At 41.3% G+C, this 17,005-nt stretch overlaps 1 protein-coding gene across 4 annotated transcripts in view; it reads right to left on the bottom strand.

The window, feature by feature from the left end:
* The window catches only part of FLNB (filamin B), a 167,865-nt gene extending 151,838 nt beyond the window's left edge, over nucleotides 1-16,027 (bottom strand). For 2 of the 4 annotated variants that reach the window (XM_077278607.1, XM_077278609.1), the window contains exon 1: nucleotides 15,641-16,012. In XM_077278607.1, the coding sequence (XP_077134722.1) occupies nucleotides 15,641-15,932 (292 nt within the window). In that variant the 5' untranslated portion in view covers nucleotides 15,933-16,012. Of the gene's footprint in view, nucleotides 1-15,640 lie in introns of all 4 variants that reach the window. The other 2 variants (XM_077278608.1, XM_077278610.1) reach the window with 2 other exon arrangements.
* Nucleotides 16,028-17,005: the final 978 nt, after the last annotated feature.

The raw sequence follows: 17,005 nt of genomic DNA, 5'->3' as shown, positions 1-17,005 counted from the left end.
AAAATCCCCAGCTGCCGAACTCTATAGTCGCAGGCCACTGGCACGTCTTCCATTTGTTTGCTCCAAACACGACAAAATACTGTATTTACCCTTCGCAGCAGCCACTATCCAGCTGGTGGACTCAATGGTATTCAAACATCTTATAGATAAATCATAAAGAACAAAACAAATCTATAAATCCAAATTATACAGACAATCCCTGCATGTGTTCCAGCTGTCGAAAAGCCGGGAGACATACAGCCGCGGAGACTCAAACGTATTTTTCGAGCACTCCAAAGACACTCGGTTAGCACCCAAGAATGCTACTGACAAAATGGAGAAGGTGGAGACACTTTTTCCCCTCTCCACGTCCCCAAAAAAATAAAAAAAATGGATGCCACTCTGATCAAACTCGGATCAGAGTAATCAGACCATTTTTCTCAGATATAGAGAAAAAGGTCATATGATCCTACTGCAAAAAGGGATTCTCTGGTTTCAAAAGATCCCAGTTGTCCGGCTGCAGTTTTATTTTTGTACTCGCCCTCCCCAGGTCCTGCGCTGAGTCTCTGACGAAGATCTAGGGGTCTATGATTGTCTGCAGCGCCAGCTTCACATTGACAACCTTGTAGCCAGTGACCTTAGCCGTTTGTGCAGTCAACTCAAGCAGAGCAACTAAGATCATCCATTTCCTTCAGCGCTGTTGACGTGACTTCAGTGCAACAGATTCTGGGAGCAAAGGTGAAGGCTCGGCACTGGACCTGGGGAGAGCGATTAAGGGACAGTGTGTTTTTGCCACACAAACTACTGGCAGGGAACAGGGGTTTCCCGAAGATGGAAAATCCCTTTAAGTTACACCCAAGAAAGCTTGCAAAACTATACGAGATGCTATAAATAAAAGCCAATGAATGCTGCGAATAGTTGTGTATGAACCCTGGCAACCAATTGACTATTACCATGGTAAATGCCGTCTGCACAGAGTTAAGCTAATGAGCCCGCATCACGCGACCTTCCCGAAAAAGCTATCGCAACTGGCAAACAGATTAGAACACAAGCAGGAAAGCCCCTCGGATTCGGATATGATCGAAATTAGGAATATCAGTAATAAAACCAAGAGTATGAGAAAAGCTCAGGACAGGAACGGACTTGTAAGGAAATCTAACATGGTGTAAGTCAATAGTGAAGGGAATATATTATATACAGGAAAATGTAGAGCGATTACAACGCAAAGATCAGATGAAGCACATTATGGGGACACATCTGCTTTTAGGAGGTCGTTTGGCTTTGATAAATATACTAAATAAAAAGGAACATTCTGATCTTAGACATTTAAAATAGTTATCCGTTCATTACGCAATGGATGTCGGTCAGAGGATTGGGATTGTCCAGGATTACAAAAACATGGTGCCATAACGGTCATTATCAATGAGTGGTGTTGCTAGTGCCGAAGATTTGGGGCAGCGTACAGGCCCTGGACAAGCGTCTTGGATCTGCCAAAACTCATCTAATTCATGATGAAATGTGGTGTTCAATATGACAAATCTCACTCTAATCACTGACTGGAGTGAGATTTCTGGCGTGTCACATTGAGACAACTCATTAGACGTTCCAGGTTCATGAAGAGGTGGACACCTCTTCCTAAATCAGCAGCATCTGACTCCACTGTGACTCCTCATCAAGAGGGATGGGAAAAAAAAAAAAAAAAAAAAAAATCAGGGGTCTACTCTTCATGAATCAGGCCCTTTGTCATCCCGTGGTTTTAAGGGGAACCTGACACTTGATATATGCCGCCCAATCTCGGCAACGTTTCACGTCCGTTAGCCACAAAACATGGGGGATTGCCTGTGTTTGTCAGGCAATCCTCACATGTTGTGCCTGTCTAACGGCCGCGAAACATGCAAGGACTTGAAGATGTCACTTGAGCACCCGCGATACTCTGTGCATACCCGAGCACCCTTGGGAAACTCGAGTAACGAGCACTTGCGCTCATCACTAACGGTGACATCATTACTGTTGGAGGGGGCAATTAGGGCATCATTTTTTTTTACCATGGCACAATATTTGTTTAAAAAAAGGGGAATAACTTTTTTAGCTGGTACTCGGGGCATTACTTGATCTACTGTGGCACAATTTGGTTTTAAAGGGGGCAAGATTACTTGGTTATAGGGTGCGGTGGGTATAATACTTTGCTTTGTCGACCCACGTTTGTCACTGCTTATTATACCTGGCACTGTTACTGCCCAAAGGTTCCGAAAACCAATATTACAACCTCTTGACACACCTAATAGAAAGTGGCGCACTGCTGACTGTTGGGTCACTACTGAGTCAATGTTTATGGCCCATCCTAGGGAAGTCCCAGAGACCGCCATTAATCTAAACAATACCCAAAAATGAACAAAAAGCTTTCGTTTCTTATCAAAGGGGCAATTAGGGTAATGCGTTAAATAGGGAAACGTCCAATGTATCATCACCCAAGATACAAGCAAATGATTTAAGTGTATTTTAAAATAATTTTTTTTATTAAAACCATTTTGCATTAATAACTACAGAATCCACAAATTAGTCACTAAAGTGAACCATGTTGTTGCTTGAAATACTGACGATCCTAAAATAGTACTAGAAAAAGAAAAATGAAAGTTTTATGCTTTCATGTTCTGAACGGAACACATTTGTTTTACTTTTGCCTTTTCCCCTCAGACCAATACTTTGTGCATATTTCTGTTTTTAACATTTGGGAAGGAGATCACCGTCAAGGAAATGTGATTTTTATGACAGATTGTTAGCACGGAATTATACGGCCCGAGTTTCTCGTACATGGGAAAAGTCAGGCGAGCTCGGTAAATAGATGGGAGCAGCATGGATTTAAGGTTTGGCCAGAGACCACAGAAGGCGTCCTCAGCGACTTTTTTACAGAGTACTAGTCTTCTAATCAAACCATGGGGATACAAGAGAAAAATGAGTGTTGTTATAGGATGTCAGAGACAGACTAAAAAAAAAAAAAAAAGTTAGCAGTTTGTCCTCAGCATATACCAAGTAATCCTTCTCGGATCATAAGTCATGCCTGAAAAAAAATACTCTCCCCTTGAAGTAAAATTAGGGCAGATGGATAGGTAAACTACTCACGGCACCCAAAGGAACACCTTTAAGATACATTCACAAAACTGATTTGGAGCAAAAATTTATGCAAATATATCTAAAAGTGCTTGGAGAAAAAAAAATAATAATAATTTTGGATCTAGTGGAGCTTACGGACCCCATAATCAGAAGGGTCAACAGTCCCAGAGTCAGATACATTAATGCAGATTTGTGGGGGGAAAAAAAACAAAAAAACCCACTAGAGCTAAAGGAGCTCAAAAGGCAACATCTAGAAAGTTGTTAGTCAAGATTTAGGCCCCATTCAGATATATTTTTCACAAAAAATGTTCCACTCAGGAAAACATATCCATTATGGTTTATGGGGTCGTTCACATGTCTGTGTTTTTTGCAGATGCAGAATCAAAACAACAACAACAAAAAAAAAACGGCACATGTATGCCTTTTGTGTGCCATCGGCTGCTGTCCAGTTTTCACTAATGCGTAGGAAAATTGTGGAATTTGTTTTTTGCTTTTTTTTTTTCTCAATACGAGAAAAATAGTTTGTACCATCAGCATGGAAACCAATGTGAGGACCAAAAGCAGATGAAAAAAGTTGCTCTTAGCATATCAACAAGAAAGTCTTTTTTTTTTACAGATGTCCTAATGAGTATATGAGTTTTGTGTATAATATTTGTTGTTCGTTTTTTTTACCACTTTTTTTATGGGGGACATAGTAAAAATTGTACTTTTCCATTCATTCTCTCCCGTGTACTTTTTTTTAAGCTATTAAAATGACAAAATTAAAAAAAAAAAAATTATTTGTAAACCAACTGCGTGAAGGAAGTCGAAAAGGAATTAATCTTCATAAGTGTCCAGGAGAACATAATTCCATCAACATAAGATAAAACACAGGCCCTCACACAAGTCAGTGTTATCAGTGTTGAAATCATCAACAGATCACAGACGGAAAATGTTTCATCACAACCTCCAAAATGTTTATACTAAACAACCCGAACCTAATCAGCTGATGAAAAGGCCGTGGTTTACAATGACATCACTGGGGCCTCTGGTTTCAGTTTTGGGGGAACTGATAGAGTCATCATATCATCTTGATAAAACATGAAGTCTTGAAATTTCTGGCAATGTTCAGCAATATAAAAAAGAAAAAGAAACAAAATAAAAAGAACATTTTGCTCCATGAACACACATATTGACCACATTACTAGATGTCTGTAGCAAGAGAGACTTTGATCCCTCGATGACTAAGAGGATTTCAATGTAGTCGTATCTGAGTCGGAGTGGACACCTTCCAAGTTACGAGGTTCTGAGGAGCATCACTTCGAGAACAGGCTCTCCGGGTCGTATTGGGTTGACATTTCTTGTGAATATGGATCATCACTTTTTTTCCTAACATTGAGGACTGATAAATAATTCTATTTGTTTTTTTCAGAGCAGAGAAAGTATTTATGTAGTAATACATGAGTGCATAGGGGATTGTATCATCGGGGAGGGCACCTTTCGGAAACCATGTGCTGCAACAATGAGTTTATCGCCATCCTGCTCCCAAACGCTGATTTTGATGACAAAAATGAAAAAACAAAAAACAAAACACAGACAAAAGCTGATATACATTAAGTGAGCTGTACTGGAGAAGAACAGCATGGTCAGAAAAATAGAAGAACAAAGCGAAGAGGAAGACCAGCAACCCGATGGCTTAATACAATCAAGAAAACGGTGGAGATGACCCTGGTGGAGCTATCTAGACTTGCACAAGATCGATCTACAGATCATTCATCCACCAGTGGAGAAGACCTTGGTGGACCTATCTAGGCTTGCACAAGATCGATCTACAGATCATTCATCCACCAGTGGAGAAGACCTTGGTGGACCTATCTAGGCTTGCACAAGATCAATCTTCCTACAGAGTGTTCATCCATCAATTAGCCATGGCGACTAACAATAATGAGTAACAGGGCAGCCATTCAGATGAGATAAGTCCATCAGAACAAGAGCTACGATCATAGTTCTGGCTCATGTAAGGGGGCTTCCAGGGAAGGGACCACCATCTATGATGTCCATAGTTGGGAATTTTTGAGTTAATACATGGGGAAACTAGTAACTACGAGCATGTTCAAGGTTAGAAAGGAGAGCATAGTTAGGAAGAGGGTCTCTTTTCTGGAGGAGCTTAATTTGTTCATTACATGGACATTACATGGACAGACCATTCATTTCAATTGGAGCAGTGTAACTGTTTTCCTTTTGGTGGCGCTAGTGGGAAACTAAACTTGTTTTCTACACAGATTACAGCTGATTAGCAATGAGAGAGCATGCTCGGGTGCTAACTATTGTCTTTGGCGTGCTCGAATAACATTTTCGAGTCCCTACGGCTGCATGTCTTGTGGCTGTCGAATAGCCGCGAGACACACAGACGCGACGGCTCGAGCATAGTATTAGAGCACGCCGAAGATGCTCTAGTAGCACTCGAGCATGCTCGGATAACACCTCATCACTACAGCCGATCACTAAATATTGTAGCATCAGGACATCCCACGATGATCACACTGTAGGGTTGGTGTGAATCTATTCGCACCACCCAGTCCATCGGCCATGTCAGTGAGCGGCAGTACAGCTTTTTTTCCTGACAGAATCCACATCTCTTCTTTTGATTAGATGGCCTAGTGTGATGTCATCATTGTGGAGTGATGCACATGTGATGTCATGCCTGGACGGCCAATCAAAAGTAGAGTTGTGGATGGTATCAAGTAAGAGGCAATTCTTATGAATCCGTCCATTGGCGACAGATTACCGATGTGGCCAACGAACTGGGTCATGCGGATCGATTCGCAACAACTCTCTCATATCGGACTCTTCCAACATAAAAGGAATCTGACAAAAATCTACAAACCCTTTTCCATTCAGCAGGGACCTTTTCCATGAATTGTATATACTGGGGCAGCCAAGAAGTGTAGGTGTTTCCTACAGCATCCAAATTCAAGTTGTTGTTTTTATTGAGGGTTAAAATGAAAAACTATATTATTGATTGCTATTGGTAATAGCTCGCTTTTTCTGTACACAAGATTTTGAGGATAAAAGTAAAAAAAAAAAGACATTTCAACTAGCAATGATGAGGCAGAAGATTTCTGTAATATTAGAAAACATGGCTGGAAATGTACATGGCAACCAATCACAACGCAGCTTTCATTTTACCAGAGCAGCTTTTCAAATGAAAGCAGAGCTCCGATTGGTTGCTATGGGCAACAGGTTTTCTTTAAGAGGCCCAGTGACTACTGATGAAGATTCAGCATTTCACTTCTCGTTATATAGGGACAGGAAGCAGTTTACGTAATTTTGTAAATGTAAATCAATATTGTATGGCAAGACTATGCTGACAACTTCCTTTCTTCTTACGAGTGATCATACTCCGGCAATAATTTTACCAGCAAATCATCTGGAAGCAGCAGTAATTAAAGGGCACATATCAGCTGCGCCTCAGCTTAAAACATTATTCGCTTCAAGGTTATTGAAATCTTTCAAGTTTCACATAAATTGGGGTGAGGTCATAGTATTACTTCAGTTGTAATTAGGCTTTCTGCGGGTTGACACCTTATTATGGCGGATTCTGAAGAAAAAACAATTGAGAGCACTGGTTTGTGCACAAAAAGGACGTATAGGAGGTTGAATCGGTGACATTAGAAATGTATTAGGCCAAACTTATTGGTTTAAAAAGGTTTTGGGTAGCATTTAGTTCATCAATATCAAATCAGTGGGAGTCGAATACATGACACCTACACCAATCAGTGGCTTCAGTTCAGAAGCAGCAAAGCTGTAGTACCAAGAGTGACCACTACACAATGTACGGCGCTGTGATGTTTAGTGTTCAGTTCACACTTTACTTCTTGTTGCAATGGGAGCTGCGAACAGCCGATCAATAGGAATGTTGAGAGTCTGGAATCCATCGATCTCATAATGATGACCTATCCTATGGATAGCTTATAAATATCCAAGTCCTGAACAACCCCTTTAAATTAGTCGATACTCCACCATCTACTGAAATTATAAGAAAATTAGAAACCACCAAGGAGTTACCTGACGATATAAAAATGCTGAACAATCAAAATTGGTGGAACCACCCAAAAAAATAAAAATAAAACACCCGCCCCCTTCACCACAAAATCATTTATGACTCATTTACTGGAAGAAACAAGTGGTGTCTGTTGCGCCGCTTCTTACAACAGAGCACGTCATATAAAATGGGGGGGATGGGGGAAAAAAAATATATATATCGAGGATGTATGGCCCAGTGAATATACCTGGTTCATTATAATGGGGATAGTCAATGAAAAAACAACTCATGACACCTGCAAACCAAACAAGACAAGACTGGCACTGGGAAGGGACGGACGTTTCTGTGAATGGCCCATCAATCACCATGCTCCAAGAAACAGCAACAGATTCCCTTTTTTTAATGCGTTAATATGGGTGTTAATACAATCGGGTCTTCTCCAAACACAAAGAAAAAAGGAAGTTGTTTTTCAGAAGCCAAAAAAAAAAATGTTAAAAGGTTTCTGTCAGTAAAACACTTCACCTACCACACCCCGAAGCTCATGTTTATGAGGAGAACAGAGTTTGGGTGAGATCATTCCTGGCAAGGAACCTAGTCAATGATACATGTCAGGGGAAGAGAGACTTGGAGCAGCTCCTTAGGCCATACGGGTGTCCATAAATGTTCCAAAATATGACCTTTTACATGAATTACATGCACAATTTAGTGTGGGCCGTTGAGAGAGATCATTTTCTTGCGTCGTCGGGATATTTTGTGCCTAGTTACGCTACTAAGATTCTTCTTTTTGGGAGTCAGCTTTTTATTGAGCTGTTGACTTTCTGCAGATTCAACCGTTATGTTGGAGAGGTTCAGTATAATCTGTAGTCATCAATCCTTCTTATGTCTCAAATCATGGGCAAATGCAAATAACTTTCTATCCCTAGTACTGGTTACATACATGAAGGATTCCATGTTGGGCATCTACGAGTTGTATTTTTCCTTCATTAAGAATGGTCACCAAATTCAGAATATTTTGGATAGTATCACAGTACATTAAATGCTCCTATAGACTAAAGTCAGCCAAACCGGCCAATGTATAAATCAGTGGGATTGGCCGATAGTCTAACTTGTATGGAGGCATTCCATGTCCTCCCCAACAGATGATGTCGAGGAAGAGAGGAATACAGCCGGTTGAGTGTTAGGGACTAGTGACGAGCGAACATGCTCAGGAGCTATCCGAGTCTCTTCGGCATGGTCGAAAAATATGTTCAAGTCCTCGAGGCTGCACCACATGCAGGGATTGTCTGTTTGGTAGGCTGTCGAACAGCCGCGAGACATTCAGGTGCAGGGAGTAGAACATATTATTCGAGCACGCCAAAGTCACTCGGTTAGCACCCGAACATGCTTGGATGACACCTTTTCTGAGCACGTTCGCTCATCACCATTTGGGACCAATCCCTTCTTCTCCCTGGAGATGAGCCACTGCCAGAAGTGTTTGGTAGAAGCTGTCTCAAAGAATACAGGAAAGCCCGAAGAGATAGATGGGAGAGATGGCTATTGGCTAAGCAGATATCTAATGTATATGCGTGCTTTAAACTGGTCAAGTTACAGCTTTTTTCTTGTTTCTTCTTGTTTGTTTGTTTGTTTTTTAAAAGGAGCCAAGATTGGTATGACAAATCCATTCCAAATAGATTTCAATGAATCCCATTGATTTATAATGGCCACTGACATTCCTAAAACTCTGACTGATGAGGCACAACAGGAACATGGCTTCCTATTAACTACAGCACGAAATGCTCGTGCACCATTCCAATGACTATACAAGGTTTCCACAGAAGATTTTTAAACCAGGGTGTTATTTCTCTGTCCACAACATATGGGTCAATTCCTTATCTCCATTCTTGATAACCAAGTAGTTCCTCTGGAGAGAGAAGGCTTGCACAATTTTTCAATACCCAAGGGTTTGGGACTAAACAGGGCTTGAACCCTAGTTCTCATGGGCCCCAAACTAGCTTGCATGTAAGCTATGTACACCCTTGATGGGTCGTCATCTTGGAGGTTTTCCACCCTTAGTTAGTTTGAGCCCGAGTGCACACTGCAGTGTTAGGAACAAATGTTGGTCTACTAATTGGAACTCAACCTACGAGGCTGTTGAGTTTAGGTCAGAACAGCCACCAATTTGAACATTGCAGTCTAAACGTAGACTGTGAATGTCAGACGTGTGAATCTGGCCTCAGCCTGAAAGGGTCATACATTTCCAAGAAAAGATATGTTCGCCACCTATTAGGTTCTCTTATTTCTGGAATAAAAGGAATTATACAAGGACATTCTTGAAGAAATCTTATTGTAATGTCCCAAGTGTTCAACTCCGCGAGAACCTTAGAATGACATGTTACAACAGCACATTTCTTCTGTATCTTTGTTCACAAACAACTTTGTAGAAATTTCAGTCTTTTGTGTCAAGAAAATATTTGGATTTACTGCAGATGGGCAATTTTTGACAGAAACCAAGCTGGTTTCAGGCCGTTCTCCTACCTCCTCCTCAGGCGGGTCTCCATAGTAATTCTTGTTGGTGTTTATCAAAAACAAAACTATATACACAGATTTGGAGAGAAATGTCACATACCATACATCCATTAGTCAAGACTTTCTATTTTCAGAAGAAGAAAAAAAAAGTTAAGAGAAGACCACAAATTATATCCCATCTGCTGTCCTACAACGCAATGTATGGGACATTCCACGAGCTGCACAACACACACAATCAGTAATAGGTTTTATGCTTTTCAGATTTATGGTATTTTATAAAAAGTTAAATTACCCACAAGCAAACAAAATGAGATTTAATTTTTCCCCAGAAACAGCCCAACTCTTCTCAATAGCATCTAGTATTCCAGAACATACTCATTTAAAAAGGATCCAACAAATTAAAGGAAGGGAGTTGAAATGGTTATCAGAGTAGGAGAGCCCAAGTTCTTCGTTCCTCCCCATAACAATGTCTACCCTAGAGTGTCTGACGAGCTTTCCCCACTGCTAATGATTATTGTCTGGGGATTTTGAGAGGACAGGACAGTCCCACGGGGATTATCTGACAAGCCGGCTTCTTTTACATAAATATCTATTTTAAGTTTATTTTCCTTGCTTCTATGGCATCAAAGTATACAGACCAGTACACAGACCAACAGTGATCACTGTCCATATTGGGGCTTACAACTTAAAGTCTCTATCAGTATGTCTTTAGAGTGACATACTGAACCAAGGGCCATTGCAATGCAACAGTGCTAACCACTGAGCCACCATACTGCAACTTTGCCCTTTTAATAAACTAAACCTTCTTGAAGCACTATGTTGGTCTCCAAAGGCTCAGAAGAAGACAACCCAATTAACCAACCTGTAGCACTAAGGTCTTTATTGTATTGGTTATTTGTGAATCCTCCTGGGAGTTATTGCTAGTGAGACATCCTATAAGTACAATAGCAAATATGCAATTAAAAATGAAGACGCCCATGTTCTGGGTCGTCCTTCAGGATCATTAACTCTGGTGGGCCTAATGAACCCCAGTAAGGGAAGAGAGTCAAACAGCTGTATAATTTGGATGAGAATCGCAATGCAATGCTCGGACTGACCGTCGGCTCTCCTCACCAGAGCGTGAACGCTGCATAGAAATACACGTCGGACAGCCCAAGCATTGCGTTGTGATCCCCATCCAAGTTATACGGCCGGCTAACTCTTCCTTTAGGTAGTACATAACAAGCATAGACCCCTGCAACATAGAAGTTTAAGCCCCTATACACTTTAGATAGCTGTTGGCCGAAAGATAGTTTGGCCAATAATTCACCTCTAGAGCGTTCGTTCTGCTGAGTGTTCTCTATAAGAGCTGCTGCCAGATATCTCTGCCACAGGCTTTTCTGACTGAAGAAAAAATAATCTACTGTTTGAAATTGGACATTCCAGAGCCTTATCTCCCTTAACATTGTCTGTTGGGGGCCCCTATAGTCATTAGGCTTTAGACTGAACCTGTCGATATCGTCTAATGTGCATTCTCCAAAGCTTGACATTGCCTAAACAATTGCTATTGACTATGAACCGTACGTGTATGCTGGGCAACCATATCGATCATCACTAAGCTGATGAAAGGCATCGGGTTTTTCTAGTATTCTTCTGTTATCACTGTAGTTTACGTCACAGGTGACCGTGCGATACGTAGACTGACTTATCTGCATGTAGCAGAAGGGTATATATATATATATATATATATATATACTGTATATATACACACAAACACACTAAATAACATTTTCCCAAGAGAAAGCAACTTATTTATCAGTTACGTGGAGGGGACTATACAATTTACGAGGAATGTGACTTTGTCATTAGCTGTGTCACTGGTGGAGAATTGGTATTTCAGGAATTTGTGAACGGGAACATTTTGCCAACTTTAGTTAAACTTCTACCAGTATGCGAGTGACAGGTAGAATAACTTCAGGGGACGTAGCTTTCATCCAGTGTAGCTCAATCCATGATATATATGGGTGGCGGGGTGACATATTTCCAAACATTACTTTTATTAATTAGGAGTATTCATGATTTAAAGGAGGCCTAGATGTCTTTTGTGATGAATATGATATTACAGGTTATGGGTAGCGATTAGTCCAAGGTTCGGTTCAGGTACCAGAACTAAATCCGAACTTGAACCCCATAGAAATCAATGGGGACACGAACTTTAGAGCTGGAAAAAAATTATTTGTCTGGTACGATCCCCGATCTTTACAGTTTGGGTTCACTCATCTCTAGTTACGGGTACTAGACTCGGATGATCCAGGATTATCATGTTAGGCGCCAGGCTGAACTCAAGAGACTTGAGTCGTCTTTATGATTTAGTTATATCAGAAAATAAGATAGGACTGAGATAGCCCTGGGTATGGACCGGGGACATCATCAATTCTGGTGACATCATAATGTGAGTTAATTTTATAAACGTAAAGCTGAAATAGGTATATAATGTATTCCACAGGCCTATGTGCGTGGTGGTGGAAGGAGGACATTAGAGTGGTCTCCATTGGGAATACCCAAGTGTTATAAAAGAGTTTTCTGACTCCGTTTATTAGTCTGGATACATCGAGCGTCTACTTTAGAGTCTCATACTCCTCTCATGATAGCGCTGTTGAATTAATGGTGCTATATAAGCGAGCAGGAATAAATACAGACTTGCATCTATAACTATCCAGTATGTTTTCTTTTTCTCATGGCTACGTTCAGATGATGCAGGGGAAAAAAAAATTTGCCTGTTATAGACAAGAAATCTAGAGTAAAAAAAAAATTCTGCATTTTTTTCCCGATCACTACGTGGCGGCATCTTCAGTGCGCTTATCAATCAAATGCCCCTGAATGTGACATAGTAACATGGTTATTAAGGTGGAAGGAAGACTTTAAGTCCATCTAGTCCAACCCATAGCCTAACCTAACATGCCCTAACATGTCAGGGATGCGATAAATGGAAACATTTTATAAAGTCTTTTCCTTTAGTTTTTGGCTGTAGAACTGACATTAAAAGGTGATTATTTTGGGCAGTGCATTTGCCATTGTGTCACAAGGAGAGTGTCTCCAGCTGGTTCCTTATCAGCAGAGAACAGGCCTAAAGTAGCTCGGTTCAACGCCCACGTTTGTGCAGAGCAAAGTCCGGACAGACGACAGCGCTCACATGTACACGATACGTTACGCCTCATTCTCAGCAGAAATGATAAAATACTGAACAGATCCTAAAATAGTGATCTGACTAATAGCATTATCCCCTGGCAGATGCAGTATTTCATGGTTGGCCATTCGTTTGAGTGGTGGCCATAAAATGCTACATTTCACTCTACGACATCTGAAACATATGGACAGACACGATTTTTTTTTTCCCATTGATGATGTGTTGAGAAGCTGGACCCTCAACCATCAGTTGCAGCTTCAACTTTTTGAAGTTTTAGGCCTCGTTTGCACAAACGTGTTAATGAATTTAACACGCACAAGAGGAAGGAGGCTTTAAAGTAGCTTTACATTTATAGCACATTACGCTAATGATGGTCATTCACACCTATGTGTTCAATTGCCCACTGCTGCATTTAGCAAAAAAAAAATAATCAATGCCATTTTTCTACTTTACCCTACTTTACCTATTTATAGAACTGGCAAATCCAAGTTTTTCCTTCCCAAGATCAATATTTTTAAATACATATTAATTCCTGCAATGCTTCAATCCCATGGACCAAAATAATAATAATAAAAAAATAAAAAAAAATAGCAACAGCAACAAATACAGGAATTACTTTTTTGTTAGGCTGAGCCTGTCAAACATCTGCTAGACATGCAGGTACGGGGACTCGAACATATGATTCGAGCACATCGAGCATGCTCAGATAACACCTTAGGCTACTTTCACACTAGCGTTAACTGCATTACGTCGCAAATGCGTCGTTTTGCCGAAAAAACGCATCCTGCAAAAGTGCTTGCAGGATGCGTTTTTTCTGCATTGACTAACATTAGCAACGCATTTGCGACGCAATGACACACGTCGCAACCGTCCTGCGACGGTTGCGCCGTGCTGTGGCAGACCGTCCGGAGCAAAAAACGTTACATGTAACGTTTTTTGCTCCCGACGGTCCGCTTTTTCCGACCGCGCATGCGCAGCCGGAACTCCGCCGGAACTCCGCCCCCACCTCCCCGCACTTCCCCGCACCTCACAATGGGGCAGCGGATGCGCTGGAAAAATGCATCCGCTGCCCCCGTTGTGCGGCGGGGACAACGCTAGCGTCGGGGACCTCGGCCCGACGCACGGCGACGGGCCGAGCCCGACGCTAGTGTGAAAGTAGCCTTATCCGCGCACATTCGCTCATCACTAGTTCCCGTAAGAGATGCCGTGGGGGGGGGGCTCTGTCCTGACTCAGAAAGATCAGAATGGAGAAGAGAGGAACCAACCTCCTATGGGGTCCATCTATACTCAAGGCCTCGCTCACACTGGTGAATAAATCGGACGAGAGCAACGTGAGGAAATGAGGCAGTGCTCATCTGCAAGTGGTTTTTTTTTCAGCTTGAATCAGTCTGAGAAAAAATAAATATTGGAAAAAAAAAAAAAAAAAAAATCACAACATGATGCGATTGCCTGCGAGAGTTGTATCGCATTCCCGATGCAAGTTTATGCAAAAAAAAAAAAAGAAGAAAAAGAAATAAATCACTCGGCCCATGCGTGTGCCATCCGATTTCTAAACACACGTCTCAAAGAAAGCCAGATATTTTTCTGCCAAGTACAGTAAGTTCACAGCTCATGAATTTTATTATTTTTTTGAGAAGAGATTGCGACTTGCAAGTTTCCCATTATACAACTTATTTCCTAAAGTTTTCTGCCCCCTTTTTGCAAAAAGGCATCTGCCAAATCCGATCTAGTATAGCTTCATAGCCATAGTGTGTGTACGCAGAGCTGTGGAATATGGAGCACGCTAACGTAACATGTCGTTTTTTTAGTGATGAGCGAGCGTTCTCTGATAAAGTGTTATCCGAGCATGCTCTATGCTAATAGAGTATCTTCGGCGTGCTTATAAAATGTTCAGTCCGCACGGCTGCATATCTCGCTGTTCGACATGCAGCTGCGGGGACTCGAACATAGTATTCGAGCACACTGTTAGCACCTGAGCATGCTCAGATAACACCCTATCAGACAACGCTCGCTCATCACTAGTCGCTAGTGCGCCATTTTTCCTAATATCATTTGAACGCAGATCAATCATTAGTTTTCTGCAGCGTTAATGATCATAATCTTCCTTTCCTAATCTCAAGGGTTTTTTTTAAATTCATAACAAGGATAAGAAAAAAAATATATAAAATAATAATTATATATATATTATATTATTATTATCCTGATAATGAGAATTCTACCCTGTCTCTCAGCCAGCACAATACTGGTGCCATCAGATATTACATTCTTCCGAGATGTCATCGAGCCGCACCTGCCCTGGACCTCTCCTGTGTACCTGTACGTAGCCCAGGCCACACCCTGCCTCACCTGGAGCCTGAACACAATAATGAGAAGAAAAAAAAAAAAACACAAACAAAAGGGTTCATAACAATTCCTGCCATCCGACGGAGGTCACAGGGAAGCACAATACGACAGGTGTGCGCGATCACGCCTGCAGAACGCCATCGTGCTTCCAACCTTTGTGCAAAGCCATATAGGAAGCGCACGTAACAAGACATATAAAGCAAGCGATCGAGATAAAGAGACCAGCCTAGACAATGTATCCGCTCTAAACAGTTTTTACAAGACAGGGAATGAACCCTAGATGTCACGTTCGCTCTTAACCCTTTCCGATCATGACCTGTAGTGAACTCTCGTCGTGCAGTGGGGCAACGATCACGTCACATCACCGGTTACAACGTCCACTTCTACGTCGCCAGGTATAAGAAACTCATTCATTAAAATTAACAATTTTTTGAATTACGCTTTTCCCACAATGGGCTCAAAGCTACATCTGCGCCTCCGAAACCCAAATTATACAAAAATGCCATTCATACCTATGGAAACCAGCTTAATGTTCTCTTTTTCCAAGAATTCCAAGGCTACGGACACGTTCTCCAGCTGCATCTGGCTGAAGGTGGGCCTTTGGTGGTACTTTCTATACATCCTCTTCTGGCTCAGCACCTCCAGGAGGGCGATAAGTCGTAGACCATCGCTCAGGTCGGTCTGCAGGTTGCCAATCCTCTTGTTGACACATTTCAGGTGCTCGTTGCACCAGCGGGTAAAGGTGTTCTGCTGGATTTTCTTCCATGGGGCATCCTCCGCCAGGTCCTTCTCGGTCACTGGCATTGTACACCACGCTGCTTTGTGCAGGAGATATGGGGAAAGCTGCTATGTGTGAGCTGGAGCTGTAAGTGAATGTGATCTCTCTCCTGGTTCAGCTACTTCTGCACATGTGCGGAGCAACTCCTCCTCCCCAGGTTCTCCCACTTCTCCTCCTCATCGCTGGTCATTGTTGCCATCTACTGGGTACTAAGGAATTTATTTCCGTTACTTATTTTCGTTTCCGAAAAAGACAAAAGTATTATAGGAATGATACATAAAAAGTTATATTTTCAAGTTTCAAGAAACTTTGTAATATATCTTATCAGAGAAGTTTGCTCATTCAGGACCCTGGACTGATCATTCATTCTCAAAATTCTCAATTCACGGATAAAATGTCTTCAGACTTTCCCACAGGAAAGATGTATATCTTGGTACCATGTTAGCCAGTGGATGGAAAAATATTTAGATTTGAGAGTCCTCAGTGGTTGATACCTTTTAATGGCTAACTGAAAAGATGGTAACAAATTGCAAGCTTTCGAGACTACACAGGTCTATGCCTGATGAAGAGACCTGTGTAGTCTCGAAATCTTGCAATTTGTCACCATCTTTTCAGTTAGCCATTAAAAGGTATCAACCACTGAGGACTCTCAATTCTAAATATTTTTCAGACTTTCCCATTACTGAGGTAGCGCTTGGTGCTCATAAAGTTTTATGGAGAACTGTAACTCCTCCCTCCTCCATGGGAATATAAAAGCACCAATTGTCATCATCTACGTAGCTCAGTAATGTGAATAGCCGTTTTCACTGGATTCTACAACTTTTACCCCTGAAATAAGAGTGAAAGATCAATCCGGGAGGAGAAAGAAGCCGATTTCTCTGATCAGATATATTAGAGTTGCTTTTTTATCTTGTTTACTATTGATTTATGAAATAAGAATTAACATTAAGGCTAGCATGAAGAATAATAATTGAAAAGGGCATGAAATCAAAATAAATTATATATTTTTTTCATTGCAATTATTAACATAGGAAACTGTATTGTTAGTTTTGTTCACTGTAAGTGATATTTGTAAGTGATTCACTGTAAGTGATCTTAA

This window comes from Ranitomeya variabilis, chromosome 8 (genome assembly GCF_051348905.1).
Source record: "Ranitomeya variabilis isolate aRanVar5 chromosome 8, aRanVar5.hap1, whole genome shotgun sequence".
NCBI lineage: Eukaryota > Metazoa > Chordata > Amphibia > Anura > Dendrobatidae > Ranitomeya > Ranitomeya variabilis.
Note: the sequence above shows the minus strand (reverse complement) of the source record. Positions and strands in the feature narration are given on the sequence as shown.